This window comes from Anguilla rostrata, chromosome 4 (genome assembly GCF_018555375.3).
Source record: "Anguilla rostrata isolate EN2019 chromosome 4, ASM1855537v3, whole genome shotgun sequence".
NCBI lineage: Eukaryota > Metazoa > Chordata > Actinopteri > Anguilliformes > Anguillidae > Anguilla > Anguilla rostrata.
The window spans coordinates 2,129,413-2,143,787 of NC_057936.1; the positions used below are offsets into that span (position 1 = coordinate 2,129,413).

Below are 14,375 nucleotides of genomic sequence, written 5' to 3' on the forward strand. Positions count from 1 at the left end.
CTTAATTATCTAACAAATGATTCGTTTTAGCAGTCATGCGTCCACACTTCCATGAAATAGGTGCCTTTAATTTGATCAGTTAAAAACATGTTACCCCTTTTCATGTGATTGTTTGCAATGAAGTGCAATAAGCACATTGTGAACATGGGACTTTTATTCTTCATGGCACGCATAGCTATTTCTGACATAATGTAACATAATGTGGTTAAGTATTCCCTTTAAACATGAAAAACACCTAATTAAGAAAAATTAACTGCTTGTTAAAATTCCAGGACTGCAACTCTGGTTGTAACGAAAACCAGCATACACAGGGGGCCCCAGAACCAAGTTTAGGAACCACAGGTCTGACACACAGAGGCGTCTGAGCATACCCTATGTAAGCATGCGAACGCAAATGACACCACCGACCAGCCTTACGTCCGTGTGGAGGTGATAAACTCGAGTCCTCTAGGGGGCGATCCAGGGCATTTGTGACAGACCGAGCGGAAGACGGCACAAATTGAAGACGTTGGCCTCGTCCTGTTGTTGCCTGCTATAGCGCCCCTTCACTGCAAGAGTTGACAGTTGGCATTACGAATGTCAGGTGACACACCTTAGAACACGACGCTGCATGAAATCGTGCCTGTGCTCACGTACTTACCTGGGGTTACGTTTCTGGTTGGGATCAAACGTTCAGATCTGTTTCCTCAAAAAAGGGATCCAAGAATGTGGACGAGCAGATTGAACACATTTAAATGAAAGATCTGACAGTTGACAGATGAAAGATATCCCGGGAGTCTCACACAGGTTGTCTCACACTGTTCCTGGGTTTCCTGGGTCAATGAGCCCCCATAGTCGTCCTCAGATTCTCGTGTGTATTTCGTTAGCTCAACTGCAAAATCGGTGCAGAGTGTTGTAATTATGAATGTTATTGCCGTCAGGCAGTGAGATGGCCACTAGGAGAGGGTCCTGGAGCGGTGAGTAGAAAAGGCCTCAGGCAGGATTAACACATGGGGTGCATTCCCATCGCTCATTTTTTATTTATTTTTTTTGACCTCTTGCTTCCTTTCCTTGTGTCCTTTCTCAGTATGGAAAGCCAACCAATACATGAAATTAATGTCTGGAATCACGTGTTGTCAACGTGGGCTCATTCCAGTTGCTTATTTTTACCTGCTTGGTTCCCGACTTTGCTTCAAGCTCCGCCCATCGGAGGACACAAGGAAAGTAAGCAAGGAGAGAATGCGAGGATGGAGGAGTTTAGGAAATGTGTATTAGGAAAATCGAACATCCTTGCTCTTTCAAGTGTCAGTTTGAAGCCACATCAGTTACAGACATGGCAGATGGGGACAGGTAGATCCACAGGTTTATCATTTATATGTCACAAGTTCCGAAAAAATACTTCCGCAAAGGATGCACTCGTTTCCTTGCTCAAGGATCCTTTGGGAGCCTCCTAGTTCCTAGCTCCTTGAAGGAGCATTTAACGGGTTTGACTGTCCTTAAAGATGGCGGACGTCGATCGAGTTATGGGTCAGTCAAGGACCTAGAAGACGAGGACGAATAAAATAAGAATTTGGAATGAGCCCCAGACGTCAATTTCACATTTTTTTAACCCGCTTGGCCTTCCATACATGGAAAGGATGCAAGGAAAAGAAGCAAGGAATTTAAAAAATAAGCGAATGGAAGGCACCTACATTGTCTGGAGTTTTCAAGGTTCAAATAAACACTGTTGAATTGAACTGTGGAGTTGGGCCTGTTGAACTGAACTGTGGAGTTGGGCCTGGATCTGAGGCATATTGGTAACAGTACATTTTATTACACAGAGGAATAGCTAAACCTGCACAATTTATTTAACGGATTGTGAATTACTGTTTCTGCTTTATGGTTAATCCAGAAAATATTATGAAGAAAGAGTTCAAAGTGTCGATCTGATCTTCAAAGATGCAGCTGTATCAAATATGCTAATACAAAGAGTACCTTAAACTTCATTGACATAACCCCAGTTTTATACCCTTGCATTTTGTGGCATTTTTCCCTGCTAGCTATTTGACATCTGCTCTTTAGGTTAATGAACACCTTGTGGATTGATTTTTGATTTTCCAGAGCTTGAAGTCTTACCTACCCAGCTAGCAAGTGACTCCGGGCCAGATTTGAAAGGCATGCATTAGTTACGCATGAGTTGTGTTACCCTTATTGCAATGTTTCATGCTGTGTACTTCCGTGTCAGTTAAAATCCTCATACAGTGTTAGCTTCTGCTATGACTCTGTTTGTTAGTAGTCTCGGGAAAAATATAGCTTTACGTTGTATTTTATTCTTACAGCAGTTTAGGTTTTAAATGCTAACAAGACTGCGAACCTTAGGTCTACAGTTTTTTCCTTAAACATGCAATGGATGTGGTTACTGTTTAACTGTGTTTGTCCTTGTATTTTTATGTATTTTTAATGCGTATCGTAATTGAGTCTGTACACTACAGAAAAATGTCCATTTTTAACCAGAGTGATATAATTAAAATATAAAAATGACACCTTGTACCGGATTGGACTGCACAGTAATTCTGATTTCTGACTTACCCCCATATCATTTCTAACATTGTGGCCTGTTTATGGCTAGCATACAATGAATGCCCTTAGTTGTGGCACTTAGAAATTACTAATCCCCAGCAACAACATAATTCCCTTCACAAAACACAGTCAACCGGTCAGGTTTGTTCAACGAGCGACACACCCACACACATCACACGCACACAATTCCGTAACTCAGATTTCTCACAAGATCACAGATGGTGCTCCTCTTGTATTTCTTGGAACAGGCACTACAGGTATTTACTATGAGGGAGTTTTACGGTTTGTAAGTAAGAGAAATGCATGGGCATGTTCCGCGTTGAGGAGTCATTACCGAAAAAGAAACTGATAATTTCCTTGTGTGTCACCCTGTACATTGTGTTAATAGATGGGGTGCAAGAAAGGAATAATAAATCTGTTAATTCTACTGTAACATGAGTCCTCCCTGGTGACCTCCCGAATAGGCTGTGGGGGGTGGTTTTACAGGCATGTGCCCCCATATCATCAGACACCCAAGGGAGAAGGGTAGTGTAATGGGTAAGGTGTTGGTCTTGTAACCTAAAGGACACTGCCATTGTACCCTTGAGCGAGGTACTTAACCCGCATTGCTTCAGTACACACCGATCTGAATTTTTCTTATTTAATATTTTATTTTCTCTGTAATCAAACAATTCACACATGGTCAAAGTGCAGACTCAGAGCTTTTATTAAAGGGTATTCTTATACATTTTGGTTTCACTATGTAGTAATTACAGCACGTTTTATACGTAGTCCCCCATTTCAGTGTTTTAGACAAATGAACAATGTCAAATAAAAGAGTCATGTTTTGTATTTGGTTGCATATCCTTTGCATGCCATGACTGCCTGATGTCTGTGACCTATCAACATCATCAGAGTCTGGATATCTTATTGTCAGGTTGTCCTACAAGTAAGTTCAACAGGAGAATTAATCAGGAGAAACAATGCTTGTAGCATCTACTGCATATCTGGCAGCAGCACGGTGGTTTGAGGCTCACTTGATACCTTGGACCCTTGATGACTTAAAGCCACTTAGCCAACGAATGTGTTCCATACCGTATCAGCATAATTTACAGCTGAATCTAGTCCCACAACCCAATTCCCATAGAGATCCATACAAATGCAATGAGTTTTTTTTTTATCGCTTGTAGGACAACCTGACGATAACATATCCAGACTCTGATGATGTTTATAGGTCACAGACATCAGGCAGTCATGGCATGCAAAGATATGCAACCAAATACAAAACATGACTCTTTTATTTGACATTATGTTAATTTGTCTAAAACACTGCAATGGGGGACTACGTATAAAAAGTGCTGTAATTACTACATGGTGAAACCAAAATGTATAAGAATACGCTTTAATAAAAGCTCTGAGTCTGCACTTTGACCACGTGTGAATTGTTTGATTACAAACAGAGAAAATAAAATACTAAATCAGAAAAATGCAGGTGGTTTTAATGTTGTGGCTGATTGGTGTATATCCAGCTGTATAATTGGATACAATGTAAATGCCATGCAAAAAGTTGTGTAAGGCATTACAGATGCTGTGGATGAGAGCGTCTGCTGAATGCCTGTAATGTAATGAGACCTGACTGTGTTCACTGTGCAGGGAGTCGGCAGGGTTTGATACTAAGTGTGATAAAAGTGCAATGGTAGTAGATAAACATTCTGCTGAACCAGCATTATGTAAACCTTAAACTGGTGTCTTTGATGGTGTGGTTATACTGGTCTGACGGGTTTACTGAGATTGGGCAAGCAGGATCAGTAATGTTACAGTTTTGTTTTGACTGTGTCTTCGATGACTTGGGCTTTTCCTTCGGTATGTAATACAATTATATCAGTGTTGTCGGGACATTATTGTTACACCTGTGGTTAAATGCTGAAAATATCAGAACAGCTTCCACTATAACAAAAAAGTAAAGACAGCCAGTATACTGAATGTCCATACATGACAAATATGGAGAACGGTATTTTTGATGGGCTGCAATGCATCAGTTTAAATGCTACTGGTGCTCTCTCAGTTCTGCCTTCTAATTGCCTTTTTGAAAAAGAATGTGACTGACAACCGCACAGCCATGTGGTGTATTTTATTACGCGATATGCATGTACACGCAGAATTTCATACGTTCATACGCGCTTTAACACGAGCTCAAAACTAATGAGTACCAACTGTTGGGAGAAAAAAGAAAAAAATACATTGCTTGGCACATTTCTGCATACTGTAGATCTAATTCTTTATGAAATTCTGAGCACAAAAACACAACAACAAAAAAAAAAGGTTTGTAGGCCGTTAATGTTTCACTGTTGACTACTGCTACAGCTGACAGAAAGGATTAAGAGGCCATGTGGCCGACACGGGTAGCTGAACAGCTCTGTGTTTTCACAGCGTACCGACTGGTAAAATATCCCAGAACAACACGGGTCTCACGGACTTTAATATCAGTACGGTTTTCAGTGTGAATGAAGGATGAAGCAACTTATGGTCTGTTCCCCAATTTTACGCCATTACAAATACATTACGCACCAATAGCACCAGCGGCTCACGGCAGCACCTGGACCGGGGACCCAGGATTTCTGCAGATTAACCTGCGCACCAGTTCAGGATCGTCTGGCTGCAATCAACAGGACCCGGGGCCCTCTGATTAATTCCAGAGCACATTACAGTGTTAGAACACGGGCCCCAATGCCATCCAGAGTTCCTGTTCTTACGGTGGCGCACAGCGGAGGAGGCGTACGGCACCGCTGCCCCAGAAGGTAGCCCGACACGCTCAGCTCATTTCTTCAGGCTCCCGCACTTCTCCTTCTCAAACTCCGCTATCTGGCTGAAGATGTCCAGAAGGTTTGTCGGCAGGCCTTTTTTCGAGTTCCCGCCGGGCGCCCCCTGACCGTTACGCGTCCCGCCGCCGGAGACGCCGCGCTCGCCGCGGTCTGAAGTTCTCGCGCTCGCCAGTTTCCTGTCGGCGCTCGAGGGGGGTTCGTGCCAGCTGCTGTCGGACCCTCGGCGGCTGCCGCCCCGAGCGGGGTGCTCTTTGGCGGGCCAATCGGACCGGCGGGAATACTCTGAGCCGGTGGAGGACTCGGAGCACTTCCTGCCTCTCGCGTTCTCGTACGCGCCACGCTCCTCCTCGGCCCTCCTCTGGACTCCGGCTTCCTCCTTCTCTCTCCCGCTCAGCCTCCTCTCCCCGGCCCGGACCTCGCGGCTCCGAGGAGAAGCCAGAGGCCCGAACGCCTCCTCACACCGATCTTTCTCCCGGCCTCCCTCTCCGGCGCCAAAAACGGGGTTGTCTTCACACCTACCTCGACGGGCGTCCGCGATGCCGACCGACGGAGAGGATGTCGAGAGGCGCGACCTTCGACCTTTGGCATACGACCTGCCAGAATCCTCTGGCCTTTCCGGCTCCCCCAGCAGCTTCGCCACTTCCTGTTTCTGGCACAGGAAGGAAGCGGACGTGTTTGCTGGCGCCGGGTAGCAGTCCTCTTTGGCGTCGCGGGAGGACACCCTGCGGTGGCGTTTCCTATGGCTACGCGAGGACCTCCTGTGCTTGTGCTTCCTCTTCTTTGACTTTCTGTAGCTGGAGGAGGAGGAGGAGGAGGAGGTGGTACTGGATGTTGAGGATGAAGACGATGATCTCCTCCTTTTCCTTTTCATTCTACGAAAAAAAGAAAATGGAAATTCCATGAATTGAATAAACTTTTCTCACAGGCTCAACGGTTCCATCTTGGAAACAAAGTAAGGAACTGAAATCGGAAAGCACATACCAAGTTGAAATTTGCAAGCTTGTAAAATATTCATCATGCTTCATCAAATCTCTTCTCTGTACCCATGACTAATTGTGATTTATAAATTATAAATATAGTACAATCTCAGAGATACAAAAATAAGACTCGAGTAGTCCAAGAAACTATTCAGTGAAATGATTCAAATTCAAATTTTGGCATTTTAACGGCACTTTCAAAGTTACACACATCAGCATTCTAAACCTCAAAGCGTTTGAATCTCTGAGATTCCACAGTAAATAAATGTTGCCCTCCAAAACAGCCTTTTTCATTTTTCCATGGTTAGAAGTCTTACAGTCCCCTTCCCTAGAATCCCCCCCCCCCATATTATCAAATTTCCAAGTGGAAAATCTGTTGTTTTATATCAACAAGCTGCGGACGTTGACCTTACCTCCAAACCTTCAGCACACCGTACCTACCGATCAACACTTTTACACACACACAAAAAAAAAATCCCTGCAAGACGCCCGCACGAACAGCAGAACACGAGACGTCTCGGCCCGATCGGGCGAGCGAGCCAGTGAAGGCTCTCTCTCTCTCCGCGGCGCTGACCCACGCGTCCATTTACCTTTTCTCTTCTTTTAAGATCTTACGCAATTTTTCCGCGCTCGTCTCCACACACTGAGACTCTCTCTCTTCCCTCGCTGCTTCCTCCTCTTCCTTCCGTTTCAGGGATTTCTTTAATGCGGGTCATTTTCGGAGTGAAATTTCAGGCAGGTTAGCAAGGTACAGTTTCCCAACCCCCCCCCCCAAACCCCAGAGAGGTGCCACAGGTGTTGGGGTCGGAGCATGCGAGTAACCGAGCGAAAACGCAAGCCACGTTAAAAAAAAGAGGACAGGTGAACATCGGTCGCACAGTTTCGCATTTAGTCGACAGGAAGGATGGGTAACACAATACGCACGCACGCAGGTGCGTGCACGCACACACACATCCAAAGGTTTCCCACATTACGGTCCCGCATGTTAAAAATTACAAGCAGTCAAAAAGTAGCGTTTGTGTTCATTTGAGGGAATTTTAAAAAAATAATAATAAAGTTATAGTTACCACGTGAAGACCAAGTTCGGAATACAAACCGTTTTCGGTCAGGTTCCAGTTTGTTTTCAGGGAGATGCCATTCGCAAGAAACCCGTGCAGCCAAGGTGTGAGGTCCCGCATCACAGAGACACACAGAGAAGAAAACACTTTGTCAGAATAACCACAGAAGCAGGAGCGCTTCGCTAGCTCTCAGACTCACAGAGCTTCAGCACAGTTCAGAAGCCAATTCAACCAATCAAATCAATCCACCAATCAGCAGGATGATGTGCAGATGACAGTGGGGTGTGGGCTTGCATACTATAACATACAGATATCTTCATTCTACCCGACCAACACTGCGCTCACAGCCATCCTGGTTCCTAGTCCGTGTTTTACTTCCACGGTCTGAAAGTCCACCACTCGGGTGGAGTCTGAGGACTTGGGCCCGCTTTTCATTTGCTTTAAAGTAAAACCCATTTTAGTCTCCTTAAACAGAGAGATGTGCACTTGGTCTTCTCGACTCAAAAGCTGCTGTTATGCCGTTGAAAAAGGAAAAGATTCTCTTATGCCGTTTAAAAGGGAAAGCTGCTCTTATGTTGTTTAAAACAGAAAAGCTGCTATTTACAAGGGGAAAGCTGCTCTTAATACAGGCTCACCTGGATGCGCAGCTGCAGCTTCTTCAGGGCTTCCTCCGCCTCCTGGAAGGTCTCGTCCAATGCCAGGGCTTTCCTGTACAGACCTTCAGCCGTGACCAGCTTCTCCTGCTCCTCCAGCCTAGCATAGCAGGGAACGCCTTAGCCCAACTCACTCAGTCAATCAATCAATCAATCAATTTCATTTTCATACAGCGCCCAACGCATTAAGGGCAAACGCGCAAAATACAACCAATGCTCTGTTGAGTAAATTAAATAAGTGTTCTCAGGAAAGTCCCACGATGCAATGCACTTACTGCCCGCCGTGTTCCACCAGCGTCTGGCACAGGTACTTCTTGGCGTTCCTGTGCGTTGGGCAGGCCTCCAGAGCCAGCTCAAAGTCGCCCATCGCCTTGACCAGGCTTCCCTTCGTGGCGTACCTGGAGAACATCAAACAGCCAGGTACATCTCATTACATTACATTACATTACAGGCATTGCAGCGCCTATCAGAAGCGACTTGAAACTTTTAATACATAGCATTACATTGATCATTTATACAGCTGGAATACTGAAGCAATTGGAAGTACCTTGTCAGGTACACGGCAGTGTCACGAACGAACGACTTCTACAATCAGTTCTTACACTGCTACTCACACCCCGATAAGCCCTGAAGCTAACACAACATAGGAGCTGCAGTCTTAGAACGTCCGACAGCCACCTCACGCGTCTGATGCATCGTTTGGGTAAAGCACAAACCGAAGAGATAAAAATCTGGTTTAAATGCTGCGTGTTTACTTGTGATGTGGCTTAGCTGCTGAATCGCAGTGCCCAACAAAGCAAAGCTTTCTAAAGCAAAACAAGAATACAAATGTAATTCTTAAAATAATTATTAATAATTAGAAAAAGGTGTAAAAATATTGATTATGGATGCTGAAGGTACTCTCAGCGTCCGCAGCACTGCTGGTTTTCATTCTTCCCCTCTGTTCAGAGGGCCCTGGGTCCTGTTTCGCAAAGCAGGATTACTCGGTTAGCTGGATAACTGCTCCAAGTAAATCTCGGAACTCTCACAAATCTGGAACACAGACTGAAGTAAAAATAGCTGCTCCGGGTTTTACTCAGCGCAGTTATCCAGCTAACCCAGTAATCCTGCTTCGTCAAATACCCCCAAGATGAGTGTGGTCTCAGACATTAATAAGGTAGAAAAGAAAAAAACCAGCAGCACTGCAGACCTCCTGGCCCGGGTTTGAGTATCTGGGCTACAGAGTGAAATGGCGTCCGTTTGGGTCCAGAGACGCTCAGCTGTACTCACAGCGCGCCGCGGGCCACCAGAGCCTCCACGTTGTTCGTGTCGATCTCCAGGGCCTTGTTGTACTCGTTCATCGCGTCGACGTGTCGTCCGGACTTGAAGTGGTCCACTCCGATCTTCACACTGAAACATGGGACATTCCAAAAGTGATCGCCCGATTCAATTCCCCCCCCGGTCACACCTCCCCCGATTATTCACTCGATCAAAGCTAAAGATGACTTCTTATTAACAGCTACTTAACGCGTGGCTGGTTATTCTTTGAGGAAGACATTTTCCGTAAAGAAGGGAAGCCACGGCTTCTAGTTGGTTGTGAAGAGAGGACTGTGTGACTGTACCATTTCAAGGCCCAGGAGGCTGACTGCTTCTTTCTGATGGACGTCCCGTAGTCGTCCTCCTGGAAATACTTGCTGTGCGGAAAAAGAAGTTCACATTTGAGCTGGTGAGAACCAGCGCAGCAGCGGCGGCAGATCAGCCAAGCGATGAAGAGCGGGATCAGCTGAGTGATGAAGAGCGAACCTCTGTAGGCCCCTCATCAGCGATGGCGGCTGCACTTCACTGATGCCAAGCCTTCGCAGGAGGAACTCCACGTTCGACGGGTTGGAGAATCCCAGGGAGCTTTCTAGAACCTGCTCATAGGTGTCAGTACTGCCATTGGCTATTTTCTCACCTCGGCTGAAAAGCAAATATAACGTTTATATATACAAACCATTTATATATAGCTGGACGCTGGATGTTTGCTATGGCATTTCAGGATAAGTACCTTACTCACCTGGGAATCAAACCTGCAACTCTTCAGTTGAGGCCAGTTCCTTACCCACTATACTCACGATTCTCCTCACATGTAGTGTAACCCCCCCACCCCCACCCCCACCCCCCCGTTTCACACACCAATCGAAAGACCCGTGAGAACCGCGTTTCTCCTCACATGTAGTGTAACGGCAGGTCTTCTTTACTAATCACCCCCAGCTTCAGCTTGGCCAGGTGTGGGGAGAGTGAAGAGGTGTGGAGAGAGAGGGTCAGTTTGCCATGGTAACGGTCAATGTCCTTCACCCCAGCTGTAAAAAAAAAACACACGATACTCCAGTCAGACGGCGCTTGGCATGGCATGGCATGGCTTGGCTTGGCTTGGCTTGGCATGCTTCAGAGGACAGCATGGGCTTGTCTGCGCTCTCCTGAATAATTAGCAGTGGTTGGTTATTCCAAAGTGTGGAGAAAAAGCATGAGTTCAAGCAGGGGTGCACAACACCGGTCCTGGAGGGCCAGTATGCAGGCTGATTTTTGTTCCATCCAATTACGTTTGTTTTAGTTTTCTGACATCTTCATAAACTACACTGGTTCACTCCTGTACTTGAGCACAGTAAAATCTTTAGCACACACTTGCAGCCTGCTGCTGTAGCTGGTGCTTATATGTCAGATCAAGAAATGATTGAGCTAATTGAGAGCATAAATTGTAACTAAATCCAGAAACGGATCGGTCCTTGCTGCGAGTTAAATGTTTTGTTGGAATGGCCTACCAGACACACCTCTAATGAGATCTCCGATATGGTAGTATGATAGAGGGTCGTCGTGGTTTCCATTGGACGGCACGTCTCTGATGGGACACAGTGCCTGAGGAGGAGGACAGAGCAGGGAGAGAGGGTGAGGCTGTGGGATTGGGATTGCGCATCCACAGATTACAAAAACACATTTTATTTTAGCAGGGCTGCCCAACCCTGTTCCTGGAGATCTACTGTCCTGTTGGTTTTCACTACAACCCTAACAACCTCAGTATCATTCTGCACACAAACCGCTACTTGAGAAATAAAATTACAAAATAACATCTCATCAATTAACTGTTTCAATATGCTGTAACCATTTTATAAAGGTAATACGGCACTCGATGCTGCGCTGCATCTTGCATACAGTCATGTGAATAGAGCTGCCTGTACTAACTACTCCCCTGTAGTGGTGACTGTGTTCACAGTGCAGCACTGCCTCTCCTGCCGTACTGCTTAAGCCGCTTTTCCACCGCATGGTTCCGGCTCGACTCGACTCGCTTTTGGTCCAAGGTACTTTGTTTTCCACTGCAGATAGTACCCCGTCAATGTAGCTGGTCGTCATAGCGACGCTGCATGGAACTGCCGTTTCTGACACCAATCAGTGGTCTGCAGTGTTTTCACTTCACATTTTGGTATCGCTTGGAACCTCGACGGACGTGATACCAAAAAAAGTACCAGGTACCAGGTACTATCCACAACTTTTGCCCGATGGAAAACCAAAAAAAGTTGAGTAGAGTCGAGTCGAGTACCATGTGTTGGAAAAGCGACTTTAGTTCTCCTTGTGTGGAGTGACCTACTGTGAGCTCCAGGTCCTCGATATCCCTCTCTAGTCCTCCACCCACGCAAACGAGTGTGACGAAAAATCCAAAGTCCCGGATGGAGTTGATTCGCCCGATAACTGCGTCCCCGCGCTCCACATCCCGGTAGAACAGGTCCCGCCTTTCATCGAATGGGACGTCCAAAAACTGCTCCAGAGGCGGCATGACTGCATACGGCTCTGTGGAGAATACGTTTTGTTTTTTTAAAGAAATTAATTTAAAAAATATAAATAGCTGCAATGAAAATTAAGGTGTCTGCCAAGGAACGTGTCGAAGATCCGTGCTACCTTCGGTCTCTTCCGGCCACTCGTCTTCAGCAGGCGTGCTCGATTTCCACGAATGCGCAAACAGGAGATCCGCTTTTCTAGCGATGAACTGCTCAACAGACGCACTGTCGGTACTCTTGTCTCTCCTTTGAAAAACAGACAAACTAGTTACAAATAAAGCAACGCTCCTTAAAATCAAGTGAAACTGTAGTTTTTTTGTGTGATCTTCCTCAAGAGTAAGCGACCCAGTGCTTTTTCCGCAGAAATAGGTTCAAAATGCTGAAAGCTGAATTTTATAAGCAACACTAACGTGTGTATTTCAGTACTAGTAAAATGGGTTACCTTTGGTTCGGGGCCTTGGAGAGGTCTGACGCAATTAACTTAAAGTCCGGATTCTCATTCTGTTCACCTTTTAGAAATGAATACAGACTCGGTCCATGATATGACAAGGACTGTCGCAATAGGTCTCTGTCCATTTTCAATGCTGAAAACCTAACAGCTATTTTGAGCACGGCGTCCTGAAACAGAAAATAGTTCATTTAATTGCAACGCTTTCCCTTGGTAAAAACCCAAATTCTTGTAGCTACTACAAGTAAAGTTAGCACAATCAAGCTACATAACACTTTTGCTACTTGCTGTGCTAGCTGACTAGCTAGGTGCTAGGTAACTTAACTCAGCTTGTTTGCTACACACACGACTGATAGGTAGCCACTCAGCGGTAATATTAATAAGTAATACAATTATAAAGCCAAGCTACTGCTGCGTACATTTATTACAGATGCACCGTTAGAATATACTCTGGACAGCTCAGTTGAGGCCAGTCAAACACGTAAAATAACACGTTACGAGTAAGGTATATTGATGTGAGAACCAGTTAGCAAGCTAGCGATTTGCTCCGTCTGACTCATTGGATTGTAAACTTCCTTGAAAGCTACTAGTCAGAAAAACGACGTACTTCTTACTTGCTGCGGCTAGTGTTTTCTTGGGATTCCGTTTCATAGTTGGCAAATTCAAAACTATCTATCTTTGCGCACTAGTTATAAGGATGCAAAACAACATAGCTACCTAGCTTCTCGTGCACTAGGAAGCAAGCTACTGCAGACGTATTTTTTCCCGGGCATTTCCGGTTCCGCCACAACGGACCGGAACATCCCTGAATTTAAGTGTCACAGGCGTAACATACATCCTGTCCTATGAGATATAAAGGAGAACAGCAACTTCTTCTTCTTGGGCTATGCATGGCAAATTGTGGTCACTCACTCACGGACGTTTAGAAGCACAATGAGCTCGTGTTAAAGGGCGGACACGGTGGCATAGTGGTTAGCACTGTCACCTCACAGCAAGACGGTCGTGGGTTTGAATTTCAGCTTGGGGCCTTCCTGTGCAGAAATGCATGTTATGTGCGCTCCTGCAGGTGCCCTTGACCAAGGCGCTTGCCTCATACCTGGAGTTGGTCTCCGGGCACAGCACAAGAGAGGCAGCTAGGTAACTAAGGATGGGTCAAATGCAGAGGACAAATTACCCCACAGGGTTCAATAAAGTATGTCTTCTTCTACACACAGTACATTTCCTAATAAAACTTTACATAATAATACGAATGGGAAGCCTGTAATTTATGTAAGAATTCCTTGTGGGCATTATTGAGTGGTAACCCCAGGAAGGAGTGAGGAACCTTTGTGTCAATGGTTTCAGAAAAGACAGCAGCAGCACACAGTAGAAAGACACAGGCTGTGTCTGAAATCGCATACTACGTACTACATATACTATCATTCAGCGCATTTTTGTATGAGAGTAAAAAGCTCCACTTCCTTTCAGCACCTTGTACGTTGATAATGGTGTGAGACAGGTGTGCAGTATTCCACCCCCCTGTGCCGTTATTGGTTGATGTCTGGTTGCTTGGGCTGTGAACTATCGCAATGCATTGTGGGATACGCATGCCAAACACAGTGTGCAGTGTTTGTATGCTACAATATTTCATTCAATGTAGTAGGACATCCTGGTATTTTTTGTATGCTATTTCATTCATGCTATTGTTTTGAACATGTTAAAAATGACATATAGAACGTAGTACATAGTATGCGATTTCGGAAGCAGCCACAGATTTCCTTATGTTCTGAACTGACTCACCTAATAATTATTTTCCCCCAAGATATACTAACATTGTACAAAGTACTTTACTGACTGCAGAGGGCTACTGACCATATCATTAACCTAATATCATAGCAACCAACAACAAAGCATCTTGTCAGTCACTGAAAGATTCTCCTTCCTGTTCACATTTTGTCCTTGTTGACTGTGTTCATTTATGGCGTTAGTGATAATCGCATCTTGTTAGCGCTCATGAGTTAGTGGACTGGGGCTTCGCTCATTGGTTCCCACAAGAACTTCAGGGTGGCCGCGTACCCTCACCATGGCAGTGGGGAAGTAGCCAACCAGCAGTTCCCTGTTCAGGACCAGATC

General features: G+C 45.4%; 1 protein-coding gene across 5 annotated transcripts; it reads right to left on the bottom strand.

The window, feature by feature from the left end:
- Nucleotides 1–4,633: 4,633 nt before the first annotated feature.
- ttc14 (tetratricopeptide repeat domain 14) lies at nt 4,634–13,080 on the bottom strand. Of its 5 annotated transcripts, none has more exons than XM_064330009.1 (13): nt 12,981–13,080; nt 12,258–12,433; nt 11,937–12,061; nt 11,629–11,828; nt 10,817–10,901; nt 10,219–10,348; nt 9,810–9,965; nt 9,629–9,700; nt 9,297–9,416; nt 8,303–8,425; nt 8,010–8,127; nt 6,907–7,016; nt 4,634–6,211 (listed from the first exon to the last, which is right to left on the bottom strand). In XM_064330009.1, exons 2-13 carry the CDS (start codon nt 12,389–12,391, stop codon nt 5,335–5,337), a joined length of 2,250 nt encoding a protein of 749 aa, XP_064186079.1. In that variant the 5' UTR covers nt 12,392–12,433; nt 12,981–13,080; the 3' UTR covers nt 4,634–5,334. The 5 variants fall into 5 exon arrangements, with proteins under 5 accessions (XP_064186079.1, XP_064186078.1, XP_064186081.1 ...); XM_064330008.1 differs by having other exon boundaries at nt 12,878–13,057; XM_064330011.1 differs by having other exon boundaries at nt 6,907–6,998; nt 12,871–13,057.
- Between the last annotated feature and the right edge of the window lie 1,295 nt (nt 13,081–14,375).

What these genes read in the sequence shown, in the direction of transcription:
- ttc14 (XM_064330009.1), bottom strand. Translation starts at nt 12,391, where the DNA reads ATGGACAGAGACCTATTGCGACAGTCCTTGTCATATCATGGACCGAGT. An exon ending in TCCAAGGCCCCGAACCAAAG is followed by an intron (nt 12,062 to 12,257) that starts GTAACCCATTTT and finishes TGTTTTTCAAAG; the next exon opens with GAGAGACAAGAGTACCGACA. An exon ending in GTGGCCGGAAGAGACCGAAG is followed by an intron (nt 11,829 to 11,936) that starts GTAGCACGGATC and finishes TATTCTCCACAG; the next exon opens with AGCCGTATGCAGTCATGCCG.